This window comes from Octopus bimaculoides, chromosome 3, assembly GCF_046866305.1.
Source record: "Octopus bimaculoides isolate indiv1 chromosome 3, ASM4686630v1, whole genome shotgun sequence".
Lineage (NCBI taxonomy): Eukaryota > Metazoa > Mollusca > Cephalopoda > Octopoda > Octopodidae > Octopus > Octopus bimaculoides.
Genome location: NC_142930.1, coordinates 52576563 through 52599435, shown reverse-complemented (window position 1 = coordinate 52599435; position 22873 = coordinate 52576563). Strand labels below are relative to the sequence as shown.

Below are 22873 nucleotides of genomic sequence, written 5' to 3'. Positions count from 1 at the left end.
AGAAAAAAAATCAATGCATTGCTTACAAAATCGCTGTTGTACCTCAAGCTATTGGCATTTCATTTTCATTCTCATTATCAGGAATGTAGTGAACCAGTGGTTGGCCCATTGGTAATCTATAACAAACAATACAATTGATCATAAATTGCAATCTAAAACAGATAAGTTACAACACCCTTGTATTTCATTTTTATTTTTGTCCCTACTTTTGTATAGTTTCTGTTCTTCAACTGATCAAGTAACTTGATGTCTGTGAACATTTCTGATTTCCAAATGAAATGACTTTATCTAAGCAAGAGTAGGTTTGTGCATTGTAGTAATTCAAGGCAATGTAAATCATCTAGCTTTGATGATTGCAGTGTTAACATTTATTTCACTCAAACATAGTAATCTATTCACTAAGGCTGACAGAGAAGTGTCTTATATTTTTGTGTAATATCAGATGGGAGCCCCAATGTGAGAATAGCAATTAAATCTTCCTCGAATTATAGTTACTGCCTAAAAAAGGAAGGACAAATGAGATAAGAAAAGACAAGATGATCATGCTGGAAAGCCATTGGTTATAGGTTGGCTGGATCAGAAGTAACAAGGAGTTAAACAATGTATTTTATTAATCAATTAAAGGCGGCGAGCAGACAGAAATCGTTAACTGCCAGGCAAAATGTTTAGCAGCATTTCGTCTGTCTTTCCGTTCTGAGTTCAAATTCCGCAGGGGCCAACTTTGCCTTTTATCTTTTGGGAGTCAATAAAATAAGTAGTAGTTTAACACTGGGGTCAATGTAATCGACTTAGCCGCTCCTCTGAAATTTGTTGTCTTGTGCTAAAATTTGAAACCATTAATTAATGTATTGAGATTGCTCCTAGTATATACAGTTACAAATAAGGGTGAGTCTCATGACCCTTTGTTTGGGTCCTTAAACTGTTCAAAGCAACTGGCCGTATCACCACAGTATATTTTAGGAAAAGTTGAATTACAAGTTTGGTCAATATGATTTATAGGATTAAGGTGATGAGCTGGCATGGCAGAATCGTTAGCATGCTGGGCAAAATAGTTAGCGGCATTTCGTCCATCTTTACGTTCTGAGTTCAAATTTCGACGACGTTGACTTACATCCTTTCGGGGTTGATAAAATAAGCACCAGTTGACCACTTATATCGATGTAATCGACTAGCTACCACTCCCTAACTTTCTGGCCTCGTGCCGAAATTTGAAATCAATATGACTGATAGGATTATATCAGTGTTTTAGAAATTGAAACGTAACATTTTCGCATTATTATCTGAAGTATATTCTGAATCAAACCATCCGAAGCTGGCTGAAAACAGCATTCCTCTTTGTCTATTGACAGTAAATTACTACACTTTGAATTTTACTACTACTTAACCTACAAATAATATTTTATCACAACCAACATAAATATTACCATAATCAATTTGTTTAAAATCTTGTCCTGGTGTTGATAGCAGCAGTTACTTAGAGAAACAAAGGCGACAGTCTTTAAAATATATTCTTCCATAACAAGAAGAAAAAAAAGTTGCAAAAGTAAAAAAAAAAAAAAAATGAGTGGCTTCAAATGAAGAGTTGCAGGGTTCGAATTGCTAAATAGACACCCAGAAATATATGAGCATGGTACATTCGGCTAAGAATGAATCCGAAGAAGAATTGCAAAGGATGATTCCCGTAGCCGAAGTTGTGTCCCTTTGTATTGTACTCTTCCAACAACTGAGGCAATGGAGCACCGCCATGTTGTGTGGAAGGTGCGACAGTTAACAGACGAATTATATTTTCCCGGATATATTCTTTGTTGTGTATCGTTATTGATGGAATTTTCTAAGAAGCTGTAGACATAGGTAAGTAAATACAAATCGAAAAAAATTTTAAACGTCTGTTATTCCTATAAAGAGAAATTCACATCCGTATACCGGTAATCAGCTCGGTCGCTACCTTTTTTCTTTTCTCACTATACACGCCTTTCTCTGACTAAGGTCCTTGTCATTTGTTTTTTCCCCTTTTTTCTAGCAACCCCATCTTTTCGGTTTCTTTAATCTTTAACCAACGAAATTTATGATGGCGAAAAGGTAGATCGTTTTCTGTGTATTTCAGTAAAGACAAAAGAAAAGAAAGAATGATATAAAAAGCTGCTCCAGTGAAATTAGAAACAAATCCTATGTAAACAAAACATGAAACATTTATTATTTTACGAAAAATTGACTGATTGAAAAGTTTGTTTATCTATGGATATGCACCATAATCGAAAGAAAATACACTTCTAACCGTATATTAATTCAGCATTTCATTTTTTAATTTTCAAAGCTTAATATATATGATCGAAGTATTTTGCTTTTGACTCAGCAGAAAAAAAAAATATTAAAATTTTTTTCTCTCGGTTCTTATGTGCTACTCTATGATTCTAGCTAATTCAACACGTACATTTCTGGTGTGATGAATGTTAATATATTACTAGTAAGATATTTTATCAATAATTCTGCTTTCCTTACTGCAGTTTCAAATTTTCATTTAGCAAATTTTACAATAGCGATCAGTCCTCTTGGTTTTATTATCCATCCCCACTTTTTTCCCCTCGAGATGAAATACATCTGACATATTATTACTTCGGAAAGTTCTTATCTCTCTCTCTCTCTCTCTCACAAGGAACAGAGAGAGAGTGTGCACTTGTTACCTTTATGTACCCCGGAGGTGTTTTCACAACTTTTTACAAAATTTATTCACTATCTTTAATCTCACAACAATTTTACTTGAATGGTATGTGCCCCTTCCTAAAAAACAAAACAAAAACAAAACAACACACTGCGACAGCTACACAAAAGAACTCAGTGATGAAGCTGCAGATGTGAAGAATTTATGTTGGAAAAGTGTGAATACTTCACGTCAATGCAAGCGGAGTCTAGATTAAATAAAGTTTTATTTCTCGTGACATTGTGTGTGTGTGTGTGTATATATATATATATATATATATATATATATATATATATATATATATACACACATGCATGCATACACACACACAAGGACAGAGATTCAAGCAAAAGTAAACAATGCAGGTAAAAATGTATTAAAATTCGAATATTATTTTTTCTTAGACGTTAGGACAAAAGAAATAAGGATGAAATGAAATTGGAAATGGACCGAAGGTGACTAATATGTCGGAATGTGAGAGCGGTTGCAAGTGGAGAGGAGGTGCTACTATATCTTGTATTCCTGGTGATCAGTAACTTTCAGACTACTAAATGGCAACAATCTGAGAGTGTGTATATATGCGTGGGCTGTTGACGGAGCAGAGACGAATGAATCAGTCCAGTACTACTGTTTCACTTCTCTCTCTCACTTCTGGAAATGATGCAAACTAGATTGACTGCCAGCTTCAACAATTTTTGTCATATCATATGCTGCTATATAACAAATGCACTTCTTTTTATTTTCATCCTATAAATTGGGAGTAAGGAGACAGAAATATGAGGAAGCAACCGGCATGTATACCACGCAACCACAAGCATACGAGTTTATTTAGATTTTTAAATGCATGCAATTGACATTTGACGTTTATACATTTAATCGCACGAGTCACTGTAGCCTAGATAGGGTTTTAGATGTTAAATTTATTTATTTATTTATGCAAAGATTAAAATTAAGGACAGACTATGATTCATATTTTTTTCCATTTAACTTCGATCTTAAAAGAACTCTTTGCGTCTTCGTAGGGGAGGGGGTGATTCCCCCCCCCCCCCCTGGTGATAAATTCTCCTGGATTCTATTAAATGCTATTAATTGCTTGCATTTTGTACATCGAATAAATAATATCTAGCTTCTGTATTGATTTCACATGCGATTATTACCCTAAAAAATATGCCCAAACTTACTTGGAAACTTAAAGTAAGTTTTACATATCTACGAGAATACAAATAATATTAGACTTTATTATGTGCAAGAAAAAATAAATGAAATGAAAAATTTCCATCGTCTGTTGGTTTGTTTAGTCCCATGGTAGCTCAGGGTAAGCACACTTATGATCATAGACATTCCACGCATGACTATTCTGTCCAACGCACGGCTATAGTATATCCTAGGACTACATTATTCAATGTGTCCTTTTTTAAATATGGTAGGATGGGAATTACAGGCGATTTTGGTTATCTCCTTAAGAATAAGAAAGTATATAGTTAATTTTTTCGTTTGTAATTTCTCTCCTTAGATTTATATTTTATTGATATATATCTCAAATTTTTGTACAAGTTATTGGTACTTCTGAGACAACATTTGTAGATGATTGATAATTCCATGCTAAAAAACAGAAAAGAAAGAAAGAAAAAAAAAAACGGAGCTCAGCGATTCTTTATTTTATTTATGATTCATAAAGAAGAAAATGTCAGCTTCCATGACGCCATCGGCTAGTGATTCCTTTGTATGAAATTTGAGATTGTGACTAATTCAATTTATCAGAGTCAAATATGTATTGATGAGAGAATAAGAATTAATAACGCTTAAACAAAGAGCTCACCCATTTTGTAGTAAAGAAAAAAAAAAGAAAAAACTGGGATCAATTTCAATTTGATGATAATATTGCATAAAGATTAGCATTAGCTGAGAAATTAGAATTCCAAACTTGTAGCATATAGGTTGCATGTTCAAACTTTTTTGCACTCCTTGTATTATATATATATATAAGTATTAAAATATAACATGGCTTATGTAAAGAACATGTGATCACTGCAATGTACATAACCAAAGCACTGCAGCATGGTTCATTAATGCATCTTTTGAGGAATCAGTAAAAAATTAAGTTATTTTTCTCAACATTATTTTTGAAGTTACTCATCATCAAATGCAAGCGTACACATGTAAGCACAAGTGTATATAATATTTAAGGTCCACATTTACTTTGTAGTTGCATTAAGTTAAATAAAGATACTAATATGTAGTTATAAAGTCAGCATGGGTAAAGAACAAATGTGTGAATGACTGTTATTGAACAGTAATGTATTGGTTATCTGAGTTATTGATTTTTCAACTTGAGAAGAATTTCTCTTCCCTGACACTGTTAGTCATGGTTCCTGTTGAGTCAGAATGATTAACTGAACAATATCAACCTATCCAAAAGCACATATATATAATATATATATATATATGCAATATTATCCTTCTAAAACAATTTTGCAGACATGTGAGTTTTCCTAAGATCTTATCTTTAGAACAATATGATTTCTTACATAGGCACAAGGGTTCAGATATGTTAGAAGGGGAAATAGGAAATTATGATGATCATACTTCTCCTTAGAGCCTTAGTAATGTGTATGAAATAGCTACAACCAGAGTGAAAACTGGGTCACAGTAGTTTGCTGGGAAGCAAGTTAAATTGAGAAAAGGAGCTGCTTCATAGGAAAACCAATGAGGGAACCACTGCACAACCTGCTAGAAATAGTAGTTACATTGAACAGTGTAGTTCCTGATATATAAAAAAGACATTTTCATATCTTGAATATCCTTTAGTCATAAGTTTACTCAATCAAGGCTAGCAACAATGGATATTACAATATTAAAGTCTCTTGGCACTATTAGTGATGACTAATCACATGACACTACACTTGAAGTAAGGACCTTAACGAGTGGTTAAAATCATCTGAATTACTAAACCTATATAGCTAACCTAGTTCAGAAAACGGGGAAATAAAACAGAATCTACTGTACTCCATTGCAGCCAATTGTTGATAAAATAGACGAAAAATATCTTAGCTATAACTCTCCACCTCATACAGTTACACATTGCAAAGAAATATTCGCAGCAGGCGTAGGAGTGGCTGTGTGGTAAGTAGCTTGCTTACCAACAACATGGTTCCAGGTTCAGTCCCACTGCATGGCACCTTGGGCAAGTGTCTTCTACTATAGCCTCGGGCCGACCAAAGCCTTGTGAGTGGATTTGGTAGATGGAAACTGAAAGAAGCCCGTTGTATATATATATATATATATATATGTATGTGCGTGTGTATGTTTGTCCCCCCAACATCACTTGACAACCGATGCTGGTGTGTTTAGGTCCCCATAACTTAGCAGTTCGGCAAAAGAGACTGATAGAATAAGTACTAGGCTTACAAAGAATAAGTCCTGGGGTTGATTTGCTCAACTAAAGGCGGTGCTCCAGCATGGCCACAGTCAAATGACTGAAACAAGTAAAAGAGCAATGTCTTATAACAGACTTACTGAAAAATTGAAAACAATATTAATGCTTGATTAAACTTCCTTTATCCTAACATAATTATTTCTAGTTAGCATATTAAATACAAGGTAACTTAAATAGTTAACACTGAATTCACTATTGTTTTTCATGGAGATCATACATTCTCTAAACAGTTCCACTTTGCTACACCAACAAACTTACAAACTTGGTACTTCCAGTAGTTAGTGTATTGGGTTTGTGATTGCAAGCCTAGAGAGTGTCTATGTCTATGACTACATAGGTACCTAAGATAATTAGGGAAAGCTTGGTACATGCTACCAAATCAAACTTGTGAGTGAGCTATCTTATATATGTATATGCTTCCAGTCAATAATCCTTTTCTTCCTTGGCTATCGCCGAGCAAACACGCGAACTTACTTCGTCCCCACTTTCAAGTTCGTGCCTCACAGCGTTCATACACATAATTTTTCCCGTCTGGCCGTATAGCCTTTTCTGTTTGTTTTCCTGTCTTGTTTTTTGTCCGCCACTACATTCCTCCATGGCAAGGTTTAATTTGTGTATACAAATTTAATTTGCGGTCCATGGGAAGAGCCGTTTTAGCGATGCGTCCTGCCCAGCTCTTCGAAACGCCGGTGTTAAAACGGGGGTAGCTGATGAAGAAGAATGTTCTCTATGTGGCTTGTGTGTTTTCTCGTCTACGTTTTGTTTGCAATGTCCTGTACCCGGATATGCACCTATACATACAGGTGGATGTCGGTATGCACATACCTGTACGTATATATACATATACTCATTTACTATTTGTTTATATATATATATATATATATATGAAACCAAGACTCAAACAGTTGATTAACTTAAACTTACTGCCATTCCTTTCACGAATGTTTCACCAATTATCTCTCTGTCATTCTCCCTCACTTTATATAACACAATCATCAACATTTAACATCTGTTTTCCATGTTGGTATGGGCTGGACAGTTTGACAGGTACTGGCAAGGCGAGGGGCTGTACCAGGCTCCATAGACTGTTTTGGTTTGGTATCTACAGCTGGATACCCCTTCCTAACACCAACCACTTTACAGTGTACTGGGTACTTTTTATGTGACACCATCACCGATGCTTTTTATGTGATACCTTGGTTTTAAGGTCTCGATTCTATTGTGTTGGGCTATCTTCTTGAGTACAGTGTAGATGAATATTCTATAACCAATATATTGAACAGTAACCATCAAAGATCTCCTCTTTAAAAACTGCATTTAAATCATTATTTCTCAGTATTTCTAAAACAAAATATGGCTGTTCAATGAACATGTATGTCTTGCTGCAGTTTGGGTTTTACAAATTGATTTTAGTAAATTTATAATGAATTTGTTAGTGAATAATGCTTATTATTGATTTTAGAATCTTTATGTTAAGATATGATTTTTATGATTTATTCAGAGAAGGAACACAGATTAGTGACCTGCTCTAAATGTTTCTAACAGTTTTGATTGCTAAAAGGCAGCCAATACCTAACCTAATGGTAGATTAAATCTAACAATATATGTACCTTAGGCCTAATGAAGTACAAAATTTTTGTCATAATTGGAATCTCAACTTGAATAAGAACAGTGGAAAAAGAAGATATACAAGATGAAAAAGCAAACACAAGATGGAATTCTATGACTATGAACAACTAAGATAGGGCACAAGCCTTATTTTAGCTGTCCCTATTATTTTTTTAATGTATATCCTATCCATCTATATTTCCATTCAGTACATAAAATCATCTCTATTTTGTTAAAAGCCTTAAACAATATAATAAAATATAAACAAGATAAAGAAAACCAATAATTCTAAGAAACTAAAATCGGGTCACACCTCTGACACTGGAGAATTAAGTAATTTTGCTACGCCGCTGTGGTTGTGGGACTATTGTCTAGAATGCCAGGGATTCAAATCATGGTATAACACATGCACCGTTCTGTCTCTCTGAGAAATACTGTTTCAGGGTGGTGTTTCTTTTATGTAACAATCACTAGCATTTTGATGTATGTTTCAATTGATGAGGTCATTAGACCAAAACATGTCTCCCCTACTTGGCAAGGGGGGAGGGGGAAGTCACTAATATTTTTTTCCCTCACCACTATAATAATTTTTTCTTTACTTTTTGAGCTTGGAGGAAGGGTCAGTGACCATGATCTTCACTGGTCCTTCTGTGGCTGGTGACATTGATGATACTAATGTTCTTAAACTGTTGTAAATTGACTTCTGTGTGTATGACATAAGCAGGGAGAAAATTCTAGGAGTCAGCATAGGAGGAAGGGGAATGTTTTAGTTAGTTTTTTAATGGTTCCTGCATTAAATGTATTAATTCTAATGTAAGTGATGTTTAGTATATGCCGGATGCATATAGCGTTCCCACAGACATTTTATGTGGTTAATGTTACTTTAAGTGCAGTTTTTTTTTTAAAAAGGAAATCCTTTGATGGGTATTGCTAAATATATTAGTTTTAAAATATTCATTTACATTGTGATATATGTTTAGTGAAGTGAGTTGTGAGAGAGGAGGGCTCTGAGAGAGAGAGAGAGAGAGAGAGGATGGGTGAAACAGTGGTGAAAGGGTTGGTGGTAAGTTTGCGTGAATTGAGTTATGCAAAAACTGCTAAGAGTCCTATAATCCAACAAAACTGCTAAAATCAGATAACAAGCTACATTTAAAAGAAAAATTCTCAGAAAAGCATATTAAATAAAAGAGCTATTTTTATTTTTACAATTTTACTTCATACAATTAACATTCAACAAAGTACAAGCTTTAACATGAAAGTTTATTGATTTACTCTGTAAAATAGTCAGCTATCATTGTTCTTATGTGAGATGATTTAAATGAAGAGAATTTATTTATTTCTAGAGTGTGTGGTCTTGGCTTGCTTTCAACTAGTAGCAACTAGTTGAAACTAGTAGTCATTGAATGTTACTTAAATTGTAGTGTGCTTAAAAAAGTGTAAAAAAAAAAAAAAATTAAGTACAATCAAGATCAGCAGTGAAATAAAGTCATAGATGAGGTTTTATTGGTTAAACTGGTTTAATTGGTTTGAATTTATGCAAAAAGCTTAGTTTCGAAATGTTTATCATGTCTCAGTTGTTTTGAGCTCTGGAAAAGCAGTTTTCTTAACATCTTGTATGGCTTTAGCTGGGCTAAAGGAACTGTACCCAAGATATATGCAAGTTTTCCAATACTGGTGTGATTGATACAGTCAAAACTTGTAGAGAAAATGTGGGTGAGAAGGGAGTTCTAGAGGGTTGACGGCAAGAAAGGTTTGGGAAAAGTGTTGGTCTTAGAAGGAGAGAGACAGGTGAGTATGGGTTGAGCTGGTATGCAACTAGCTAACTCTATATTGCAGTGTACATTGTATTGTCAGTAGTAAAGGCAGTGTGAGTCCTTGGCAATCAGCTGGATTGATGTTTTTTTTAGATGCAGTGTTGTCCCAGATGTAGATGAGGCATTTTATTATGAGTCTCAGTTGAGCATAGTAAAGAAAGTCAGCAACTATTGGAGTGAATTGGTTTGGACAGAAATATGCAAGACATAACCTTCATTAATTAAGAAATGCTATGTTTTTAAGTAATGTACAATTTAGTCATGCAGCAGAACAAAACTGGTTCTGTTTAGAATTAATTCTCAAATATTTGTTAAGTATGATTCACTTGGATGATTTTAGATAATTTTAGTTAGAGACCCAAGCAAACCCAAAAAAGGAGTTTAGAGACCCAAGCAATCCAAAAAAGGAGTTTAGAGACCCAAGCAATCCAAAAAAGGAATTTATAGATAATTCCATTATCTATAAATGGAATTTATGCGTGATGAAGCAACTGCACTGTTTATTGTGCTGTAAGTGTAGTTTATATATCTAGTGAGTTATATATAAACCCCTGCTGTTTGTACTGGCTTTGAATACTTTTATATAGTAACTTGAGATAACAAGCATACATAGAAGAACTTAGATTTAAATCTTTTGGGGTGGGCCTACCTCATTTTATAATTACTGTCCCCTTTTGTGTATTTCTAAAATGAGAACACACACAAAACTCAGATGTCTGTAAAAGGAATTAAGCACATATGCATGCACACTATCTTTCAGTAATTTGATTGTAATAATTGAACTTGTTCCACTAATATTGCATTGTTTAAAATATTTCTATAACTATATCTATCTTGTTAGCTTTGAAACTGTGGAGATATATATATATATATATAAAGAAAAGGAAAATAGGTCAGCTTTTATCTCCGCTATTTTCTCTGCTGTGGGATGCAGTTATCACAGTGAGATAGCCCTTAGTTATTATTTTTTTGCTTCTTTCTTTTAAAGAATAATAATGGAAATTAAATATATTTGGTTAAATAACCTTAGAGCAGTTGTATTTGAATTATATCCACATTTAAGAAAAAAAGATATTGATAACAGTACCATTTTTGTGATAGTCTACTTTTTACTGTAACATTATTGATCTTTGTTTCAAATGGAAATAAATTGAAACATCAGTTATATGACAAACATTGACTTAAACTTCTGGCAGATGAAGTCTGACAATTTTATTTTGATTATATGTATCAAATGAGAAATATTTAACAGCCACAAAGTCACAGATTTCCATTATTATAAAAACATGACAAAAAAGAAAAGGAAGAAAAATGTCAAATTTAGTTCTATATTTTAATACTTAAGAGCATTGACTCATAATTTGTAAAATGAAGTAGTTTAAAAAACTACTTTTTATTTTCTGAAAAAGTGGCCTTGCATAATTGAGAATGAGTCCATAAAATTTTTTTAAAAGTTCATTTACACAGTGAGGGGTCTTAAAATAGTTCATTTTCTTTTAAAAAATCATTGCCTGACTAAGGCATTGCTCATCTTAGCCCGTAAAATCTTTCAGCTGATACCAGAACAGTGAAGTAGTGAGTAATTTTAAAATGTAGTTCACTTTTGAAAGCAGCTTGCCAAAGATCACCTCTGGTTCATTGATGCAAAAGCATCTGTTTTCAAGTTTTTATTTTAAGACTGAACTTTCTTTCACAATTTTATACAAGAAATTTTTGTTATATTATAAATGCCAACTTAACTCTTTAGCATTTAGATTTCTCTGTCAAATGTAATGCTTATTTATTCACACTGTTTTGAATTAATCCTGCATTACCTTGTAGCTTTGAGATGTCAATGATGTAATTGTTTATTTTTAGAATAATATTGTAGGGTAAGTGTGAGAAACCAGATCTGACTAGTTTGAAAATGAAACAAATTATTTTGGCTGGATTATTGCTGGTTTAAATGCTATAGGGTTAATATAGAAATTAATGTAAAAATTATTTTACTAGATACAATGAAATTCTTGATTACTTTTAAAATTGATAGAAACCTATAAAAAAGCTGTGTATTTGATTAGAAATATTATCACGAGACTGTTAAGCATTTTTAAAAGTTCATAAGAATGTCTTGCACAGTAGCTATTGTTAAAATATCTTTGCCTTCGCAAGTAAACATATTTTGATTAAAATTACAATGTACTATCATGGAAATCATTAGTCTCTTGAAAAGTATACAAAAAACTGAAATTCATTAAAAAAATTTAAGAATAAAATCTTTAAAAAAAATCAATATCTATCTATATCTAACAGTAAAATATTATTAGGCATAGTATCAAATACAATGAACTGGTTTCAATTTTCAGTTGATACTACTTTGAAAGTTCTTTGGAAAGGTACAGATGTTACATCATCCTATCCCCCCTCCCCTCTTGAAAAAAATTCATGCCTGTGCAAGAAATTCTTCCTTGGTGATGATTTTATGATTGGTAAAGAGCCAACAGTGTGGTTTATGATATCCAGAATTAGGTGTATCAATGTTGACTTTTTTATACTCTCTTTTGTTTACAATATCTGGCCTCATGCCTAATGAAAAGAAATTATTGTCACTTCATATGTTTACTGACATATATCTTATAGATAGATCTATGTTTACTGGCATATATTTTATTCATAGATATTTGTGTATGACTCCACAGCAGCCTAGTTGAATTAATGGACAATTTGATGAATTTTTGTGTTCAAATCTAGATCGACTTGACTTAAATATTTGTCTTTTGCTTGAAGCTGTTGCTTATCTTCAGCTATGGTTATGGTTTAAGAAATGAGGAGGGTGTTGTTTATCTTCAGTTATGGTTATGGCTTGAAAAATGAAGAGGGTGTAAGGCTCCTTGAATTCTGTGATGCAACTAATCTAATAATAAGCAACATACACCTTAAGAAATTGGCCAGCCACCTCATCACCTACCAATCTGGCAAACACACAAGTCAGAAAGATTACATTCTCATCAGGAAATGGGATAGAAGGACTATTGGAAATTATAAGAACCTTTCCTGGTGAAGAGTGCACTATGCAACATAGGTTAGAGGCTGGTGACTTCAGATCAAAGCTAGGCAGTCACAGAAACAAAAGATAACATGGAGAAGGAAGGTGAGAATTTCTATAAAATAACTTGCTAAAGGTTACAGATTAGACTTGCGACTGATGCAAAGTGCCAACTGAACCAACCAAAGGTAACATGGTAGTAGAAAGATAAGGTTGATAGGACAGCAAAGGCTAAGACGCTGGTTTGGAAAGCCTGGAAGGAATGTGGTAATAGGGAGTATAACTTAATGGCTAGAAGGGCAGTTAGGTGACTGGTGTACTTGGTTAAAAGTGAGGTAGAAAGGAAGAGATTTGCATGTGTCCTGTACCATGAACGTCAGAGGTGAGAAGTGCATTTGGTATGACAAAGACATTCTCATCATAAATGTGGAAGACAAAAAAGTGGCTTGGAAGTGTTTATTATGTGAAACTGCTGAACATTGAGAACGCAGGGGATAAACAGGGGCTACCTCATGCTGGCCCAACATAGGGACCAGCAATTCAAGTTGACAACAGTATGGTAAGTAAAATGATTAAGGACATGAAGGGAGGCAAAGCTGTGAGTCCATCAGAGATGTTCAAAATATATGGTGAGGTAGGATACATGATTACCATCTATATCAATGGTTCTCAATCAGGGTCCATATTAGATTTTGTTAAAATTTGTTTCCAATAAATTGGTTATATATTTCCACAATACACAAAATATTTTAATTTTTTTATGTGATTTCTAATATTTAATTATGAATATATAATAGGATTTTTTTTTAACATTGAATGGCTAAGAGGGTTCATCCAAGTATAATAAGAATCAAAGAGGTTCATAGGTAAAGAATGGTTGAGAAAAACTGATCTAGATAGTTAAACTAAGTCATACAAGAAGGTGTCATTCTCTGTGACATTGTAAACTGTAATAAAGGCAAAGCGATGCCTTAGAAAGAAGCAAGTATAAAGGTATCAGACTACTAGATCAGGTTATGACGGTCATGGAGAGAATCATAGCATAATTGATCCATGATAGAGTAGACCTAGATGAGATGCAGTTTGGCTTTGCCTTGGAAGAGATACCACAAACGCAGTCTTTCTAGTTAGACAGCTACAGAAGAAATACTTGACTGGGTACCGTCTTCAGTAATCTGGTGGTCATAGAAGCGACTAGGTGTAGATAGATAGCTTCTAAGAGTTGTACAAGCTATATACAAAAATGGAGTAACTAAAGTGAGAATTGGCAATGACTTCAGTGATGAAGGTAGGAGACCTTCCATGAAGGTCCTATACGCAGATGATCCAGTTCTTATAGATGAGTTTATGGGGGAGTTAGAGAAGAATTCCAAGCATGGAAACAAAAACTAGAATCAAGTGGCCACAAAAAAAGACAGGACCCTGGTACCTTCAAGGAAATGTCCTTGTTTGATATGCAGAAAAGAGTAAGGTATAAACTCCATATGCTACTTGATGTAAGCTATGGACATACAAGATATAGTGGAATCACAGGCAGACTAGCAGAAAAGATAAGCTTCATACGTGATAGATGCACTAGAGCAGTATGTAGGAACAGACCAGAAATGGTTTCTCTTAAATGCCTGGATGGCTCATTAGTAGTTGATAGCTATTATTACCTAGGAGATGTAATTAGCAAGGGAGATGGTTGCTCTGATGTACAGTAAGCAGAGTAAGAATGGGTTGGGAAAAAAAATCAGGGAGCTACTACTGCTGCTGACAACAGAGATCTTTTCCCTTAAAGTAAAGGGCAGATGGTATGATGCAGAAGAGGGAGACCCCAGGAAGACATGGGATTAGGTGGTGAAAGCCAAGCCTCATAAAAGAAATGACGAAGGACTCAGATGGCTGGCAATTCCTCACTTGTTATACAACATTTATTAATACTGTTCTCTCCACTTAAGTTTTTATTGATCACCCCTCACTCTCACTGTGCCACCAAATAATCTCTCCTCACCCACCACCATGTCTCACTCTACTCATACACTACACTTGTCTCTCCCCTCCATCCACTTCTTGCAACCTACCCCATAGCATGTCATTTCACTTTTTTCTTTCTGTCTCCTGTCCATCATTTCTATTCTGCTACTCTGCACTATTAGACTTCCTTGACTCCCCACTCCCAAAACCTGTGTCCCATTTCATTCCTGTTCACTTCACACCTCAAGGGGCCACTGATATCTCATTATCACTATTTTTTTTACTGCTTTTCACCTCCACTCTCTCTTCTAAAATGCAAGTAGTCATGTAGCTCCTCTACAGCAAGAAACCTGTTCTACTTCAGCCCTTTTTTATCCCATACATTTACCCATCTCTACTGCTCATTCTCCTACCAGAAAGTTGCCCCTTCCTTCCTTGCGGTTTGTAATCTTGCAAGCTACATGGCAACCTCACAGTACATGCTGGAAAGTGGTTGGCATTAGGAAGGACATCCAGCCATAGAAACCATGCCAAAGCAGCCACTGGAGCATGATGCAGTCCATGGGATTATTGGATTCTGTGAAACCAACCCACGCCAGCATGTAATATGGATGTTAAATGATGATGGTATACGAGGGGGTAACCAAAAGTAACTGGAAATGTTCTCTATGGGACAAGCCCATGGTAGTTCAGGCCTTGGCTATTAGAAGTCACTTGATGCAACCCTCAGGCATCAGTCTGCTGACATGCATTGTCCAGTGGTGTCATACTGCCATTTGATGCATCTTTGCTTTGCCATGCTTCTTCCCTGTTTCTCAACTTTTGCATTGGCTGAAATGAAGGAACAGCATGCTTCTGTGAAATTCTATTTTCTACTGGGGAAAATGATAGCCGAAGCAGTTGTCATGCTTCAAACAGCTTACAAGGCCACTGCCATGAGCAAAACACAAGTTTACCATGGTTTTCATGCTCTAGGAATGGTCACTTGTCGCTTGAGAACCAACCTGGTTCAGGGTGACTGTTGACCTCCTCAATGAATGAAAACATCTGAAAACACATGAACTGATCTTGGAGGACTGTCACTGAACAACTAATGAACTTGTCAATATGACTGGTATGTCCTGGAGCTCCTTCCAATAAATTCTGAGTGAGTGTGGAATTGTGTATGAAAAGAGTTGCAGCAAAATTTGTGCCTTGCTTGCTCACAGAAGATCAACAGCAGTCACAACTGAATGCATGTTGTGAACTAAATAAACAGTTGGAAGTTGATCCAGACCTTTTTTCAAAGGTCGTCACTGGTGATGAAAGCTGGCGCTATGGGATTTGCAGATGTGGAAGAGGCGAGGAAAAAGATGATTGAAGCGTTAATAGGCATCACTTTGCAAGAGTTCCAGCACTGCTTTGAACAGTGGGAAACGTGTCTGGACTGATGCATTCCTTCGAATTTGACGATACTTTGAATGTGATAAAAGTAAAGGCGTAGGAGTGGCTGTGTGGTAAGTAGCTTGCTTACCAACCACATGGTCCCGGGTTCAGTCCCACTGCGTGGCACCTTGGGCAAGTGTCTTCTACTATAGCCTCGGGCCGACCAAAGCCTTGTGAGTGGATTTGGTAGACGGAAACTGAAAGAAGGCCGTCGTATATATGTATATATATATATATATATATATGTGTGTGTGTGTGTGTGTATGTGTTTGTGTGTCTGTGTTTGTCCCCCCAACATCGCTTGACAACCGATGCTGGTGTGTTTATGTCCCCGTAACTTAGCGGTTCAGCAAAAGAGACCGATAGAATAAGTACTAGGTTTCTAAAGAATAAGTCCTGGGGTCGATTTGCTCGACTAAAGGCGGTGCTCCAGCATGGCCACAGTCAAAAGACTGAAACAAATAAAAGAGTAAAAGAATATGTAAAACTAAGTGAATAAAATAATGCAAAATTCTGGTTTCTTTTGGGTACTCCCTTGTATGCCCATTTCATATTGTAAGCAACAGTTAGCATCCAGTCGCTGAAGTTAACCTTTCCAGTACTGAAATAGCTGACCACTTGCAAAACCTAGGTGGTGTTAGCATCACAGTACTAATAGTAAAACGGTATATATATATATATATATATATATATATATATATATATATCGTTGCCAGTGCCCCTGGACTGGCTCTTGTGCGGGTGGCACATAAAAGACACCACTTCGAGCGTGGCCGTTTTCGCGCGGGTGACACGTAAAAACACCCACTACACTCTCTGAGTGGTTGGCATTAGGAAGGGCATCCAGCTGTAGAAACTCTGCCAAATTAGATTGGAGCCTGGTGTTGCCATCCTGTTTCACCAGTCCTCAGTCAAATCGTCCAACCCATGCTAGCATGGAAAGCGGACGTTAAACGATGATGATGATGATATATATAAATATGTCAAAAAGGCAACTTTGGATGTATTGTTAGAGTGTCAACTACTACGTGGTTTACTTTTGAGAGGACCCCTCATATGGACACATTGCATAAAAGTACACATTTATATTGCTGGCAAATGAGTATCATCTTTGGCCACTGGAACTACTAGATCATGTGATGTTGGTGTTCCCTGTTTCTTCAGTGGTAGACGTCCAACAGCCACATACCAGTCAGATCTCACTGCCTGCAATATTTGTGACATCAGTAACTTTTCAGGCACTAATGTTGTAAATGGCCAGTAGGCCTATTAAAAAAAAATATTATTGACAATAAAAACAGTATTAATCCCAAAAAGCAATCTTTATATCCACCTTAATACATGGATGTATTGTTAGAGCACTGAATACTGTATTACTTACCTTGAAAGGACCTCTCATATGAATGCATAGTGCATAAAAGTACACTTATATCAATATGTTAAGTTGGATATAAAGATTGCCTTTTGGGATTAATGTTGCTAATATATATATCATCATCACCATCACTTAGCATCTGCTTTCCATGCTGGCATAGGCTGGATGGTTTGACAGAAGCTGGCCAGGCAGAAGGCTGCATGAGACTTCTGTGTCTGTTTTGGCATGGTTTTTATGGCTGGATGCCCTTCCTAACACCAACCACCCTGCAGTGTGGACTGAGTGCTTTTTGCATGGCACAAGTACAGGCAGTGTCAGTTTTGGCATGGTTGTTACAGATGAGTGCCCTTCCAAATGTCAACCATTTTACAGTGTGGACTGGATGCTTTTTACATGGCACCAACACTGGCAAGATCACCAAGTAACTTGCAAGATAAAGATCCTTTGAGAGGGAAGTGGGTATCAGAGGAGGTGATCTTGTACCAGATGATGAAATGTTAGAGTGTGACACAGAAACAGGAGGCACATGGTTACCCAGCCAGAGGGAGAGAGAGTGATCAAGAATGAGGACAGGAAAATGAAAATGTTTTGGTATTATTTATTCTCCATTACATGTGTTTCATTTGCTAATAAGAATTACAAAGGTTTACATGTTAGATAGACATTTAAGGAATTTCCTATTAGACATTCATCTGACAGGAAACTTATAATACAAAAATCACATTTGGATGAAGTGTTTCTATTTGGATATTAATCAACAGTTGTACAAATAGTCTCAGTGAAATTAATAACACCAAAATTATCAATTTTAATATGAATTTTGACCTACATACAGCAGCAACTATAGCTACATATTAATTGTAATAGTGGAATAAGCAGATGTGTTTCAAGAGGAAACAGCTGTTATTAACCCTAACCACTTACTCTTTTACTTGTTTCAGTCTTTTGACTGTGGCCATGCTGGAGCACCGCTTTTAGTCGAGCAAATCAACCCCAGGACTTATTCTTTGGAAGCCTAGTACTTATTCTATAGGTCTCTTTTGCCGAACTGCTAAGTTACGGGTACGTAAACACACCTGCATCGGTTGTCAAGCGATGTTGGCGGGACAAACACATACACACACACATATATGTATATATATATATATATATATATATATATACATATATACGACAGGCTTCTTTTCAGTTTCCGTCTACCAAATCCACTCACAAGGCTTTGGTTGGCCCGAGGCTATAGTAGAAGACACTTGCCGAAGATGCCACGCAGTGGGACTGAACCCGGAACCATGTGGTTAGTAAGCAAGCTACTTACCACACAGGCACTCCTACACCTACTTATATATAATTTTTTTGACTAATGGTTTATGTCAATTAGTGTGTTGAGTAAAGCACATTTTGGGCTACCTGGTGTCATCCACAGTTGGGGCATATGTCTGCTGGATCTACATCAGGAATTTCACAGTGTTAGTTGAGATAATAATAATTGATGAAGTAAATTGGAAGATAGATTTAGCACTATTCTTTATTTAGTATGATGATCATTTTGAACCCATCCTGAAACTGTCTGTAATGGGTAGGATTTTGTGCATCTAATAATGTTACATCAGTCTGTGCAGTTTGTATCATATCAGGTACATGCATAAAGAAGGCAATGCCTCACAAAATATACTGAGATGTCCTAGGCATGTACCTAATGTGACACAAACTGCACAGATTGATGCAGTACTACTAGATGCACAAAATCCCACTCATAAGGGACAGTTGCAGGATGGGTCGAAATGATTGTTGCACTAAATAAAGACCAGTGCTAAATCTATCTTCCGTTTGCTTCATCAATTATTATTATTATAATATCTGAAGGCGGTGAGCTGGCAGAATTGTTAGCACACTGGGCGAAATGCTAAGTGGTATTTTGTCTGCTGCTAAGTTCTGAGTCCAAATTCCTCTGAGGTCGGCTTTGCCTTTCATCCTTTCAGGATAAATGAAGTACCAGTGAAACAGTAGGGTTGATGTGATTGATTAGTCCTCTACTCCAAAATTTCAAGACCCTGTGTCTTCAGTAGAAAGGGTTATTATAATATATATATATATATATATATGTGTGTGTGTGTGTGTGTATAAGGATTTACTTTTCATAATGAGATAAAAAACCAAGGCTGTGTATAATATAGAACATTTATAAATAGAATGTCTTACAGCTGTTTCCAGGGTATTTATTATATCCTTCATCAGAGACGGTGTGAGAGGATGATTAAGGAATAATTAGTTTAGTTAAGATAGGAAATAGAAAGTGAATGTAGGGATATTGTATATGTAAATCCATTGTTTAGGCAGAATGGTATACATATAAGATTCTAATACCTTGTGAGTAAAATCCAATTGTTTTTAAGATTGGTCGTTGCCTTTGTAAATCCATTATTAAGATTCCAATACCCTATGAGTAAATGGATTTATCCCTACATTCACTTTCTATTTCCTATCTTAACTAAACTAATTATTCCTTAATCATCCTCTCACACCGTCTCCGATGAAGGGATATAATAAATATCCTGGAAACAGCTGTAAGACATTCTGTTGATAAATGTTCTATATTATACTCAACCTTTGTTTTTTATCTCATTACGAAAAGTAAATCCTTATACATATATATATATATATATATATATATATATATATATATATATATAGATAGATAGAGAGAGAGAGAGAAAGACTTGGCCCCAAAAATTAGCTTTCTCCTACTATAATCTGTGATTATAGGGCTGCTGTTTTCCCTTTAAGTATATAATATGGTTGCACTTATGGTCAAATGGTTGAGAAGTTTACTTTGCAGTTATGAGTTCCCAGGTTCAATGCCACTGTATAGCATCTTGGTTTCACCAGCGCAAAGTTAGTATGACTGAATAAACAGAGACTATTTGGTTGCTCACAGATGGGCTGTAACTATAACTTGTTAATTCTACTTGAGAATTACTTTAGAAGTATATATGTCTGTGGAATGCTTAACTACTTTCATACTAATTCAGTGAGCAGACCAATTTGTTGATCAAACAATGGAAATCCATTTCCATTTATCCTATAAATGTTATTTCTATCTGAGAATGTGTGAGATATAGAGGTGTAAAAAAAAAAAAAAATTCTGCAATGAAAGTTTAAGTAGATTCAGTGAGCCACTCCACTACTGAAGGCCTTTTTTATCATCCAATGTTGAGGAAAATGATAAGTGGCCAGGAAATTACTACAGGGCAGCTAATCTGGAGAATTGTTGGCATTCAATATCCTTAATCTTTGAATCAAGGCTTTTTGACATAAATACGCTGAAAAGTAACCAGATTTCATTTGCTAACATTTGCAGTCTCTTAGCTAGTTGTTTCTTAGCTGCACATCAACTTTAATTGAATAGACTCACGATCAAAAGCATCCAAGACATGTACATCTCATCTATAATGTGTCCATCCCGTTTTAAGATGGCAGACTGTGATTTGAGTGATGTTAACCCATTAGCATTTAAACTGGTCATATCTAGCCTAAATATTCTACTTATTTTATGTTCAAACTGGCCAGATCTGACTTTTCACACCTACCCTGCAATGTTATCTTAAAAATAGACAATTGCACCATCAAAACCTTGTAGCTACAAGATAATGCATGATTAATGCAAAACAATGTGAATAAACAAGCATCACATTTGACAGTATTCTGAATGCTGAAGGCTTAAGCTGTTATATCTTGCTGATTGAGTGACTGTATAGATCAGTAATTCTCAACTGGGGGTCCACATAAGATTTTGTTAAAATTTATCTGCATTAAATTGCTTATACTTCTACAGTGCTCAAAATATTTTAATTTTTTTTATACAATTCCTTATAATATTTAATTATAGAAATATGGTAGAATTTTTTTTGTATATATTGAATGACTATGGAGGCCCAGGTAAAATAGGAATCAAAGGGCTCCACGGACAACAAATGGTTGAGAACCACTGGTGTAGACGTTTCCTCATTGACTCCAAAAAGTCATGAGAAAACCAAATAAGATCAAATCTTTGTTGAAGATGTGAATTTTATTTGCACACTATTGAAAGGTTTTTTTCTTCGACCATCTGCTTTACACTGATAACGTTTTTTAACCCTTTTGATGTCATCTTGCCTGAGATCTGAATGAACTGCTCCAGTTCACTCATTTGTAGAAATGAGTTGCAACGTCACTGGTGCCAAGCTGTATTGGCTTTTCCCTTGGATAACATCGGTGGTGTGGAAAGGGGAGGCTGGTATGCATGGGCGACTGCTGGTCTTCCATAAATAACCTTGTCTGAACTTGTGCCTTGGCGGGTAACTTTTCTAGGTGTAAACCCATGGTCATTCATGACCAAAGGGGGTCTTTACCTTTTACCCGAGAGCTCTCTTGGTTCTATGATACCAGCTTCTTGTTATAAAGTGATCTAAATTAAAACTGTCCATCAAAATTTTATGTTATGTATCAAACACCAGATTTTGAAATCAATTGAAACAAAAGCTGTGCATCACAACAGAAATATGGTAACAAAAAGGTTAATGTATAAGAAAAATTAGAAAGAGAAAATAAAGTTTTGAAAGAAAATAAGACTGCGATCTCTTTAACTATTTCCAGTGAAGAGTTTTAAAATGAGAATAAGATGAGATGGAAAAGCTGAATGAATAAACTTGCCAAACAAATACTTTAAAATTTTTGTTTGTTTAAATTTATGTTACTTAAGAAAAAAATATACATAAATAACAGTTATCACCATCATCATCATTTAATGACTGTTTTCCATGCTGGCATGGGTTGGACAGTTTGACAGGAGCTGGCTAGCTGGAGAGCTACACAAGGCTCCAGTTGTCTGTTTTGGCATGGTTTCCATGGCTGGATGTCCTTCCTAATGCCAACCACTTTACAAAATGTACTGGGTGCTTTTTACATGGTACCAGCACCTGCAAGCTTGCAAGACAAGGACCTTTGTTGAGAGAGGGAGTGGAGCTGAGAGATTAGAGTATGACAGAAATAACCCTCTTACTATTGAGGAGATACTTGACTACTTCAATGGGACAAGGAAGGTGGGAGAGAGTTAGAGAAAGACAGTTGGAGCGAGAGATGGGAACAGTGGGGGTAGTATGAGTAGTCCAGAGGAGATAGAGGTGGCTGTTTTATAAGAGTGTGAGGGGAGATGCCTAGAGATAGCAAGTGATGTTGTGAGGAATTGTGGAGAGTGTACAGATATCCTTTCAGTCCTCTCATTTACTCATGAAAACTAAAAGTGTTTCTGATGTAAAAGAGAGAAAGAGAGAGAGAGATCAACTGCAGTATTTGTAGGTGTTTGAAGAATATACTCTAGCACAGGGGTTTTCAAACTTTTTGACTTGTGGACCCCTTTATATTTCAGGCTTTACCTTATAAACGCTTATGAAATTTATGCATAAATATTTGCTTAAAATAACATATATTTTTACATTTATTTATTTAACTGTATTTAACAAATAGGTTTATTGTCAATTAAAAGATTTCGATTAAA

General features: G+C 35.5%; 1 protein-coding gene across 1 annotated transcript in view; it reads right to left on the bottom strand.

The window, feature by feature from the left end:
* LOC149136531 (uncharacterized) overlaps positions 1–22873 on the bottom strand; it is a 41705-nt gene that overhangs the window by 5509 nt on the left and 13323 nt on the right. The window contains exon 3 of the mRNA XM_089348361.1: positions 43–116. Coding sequence (XP_089204487.1) covers positions 44–116 — 73 coding nt within the window. The 3' untranslated portion in view covers position 43. The remainder of the gene's footprint in view (positions 1–42; positions 117–22873) is intronic.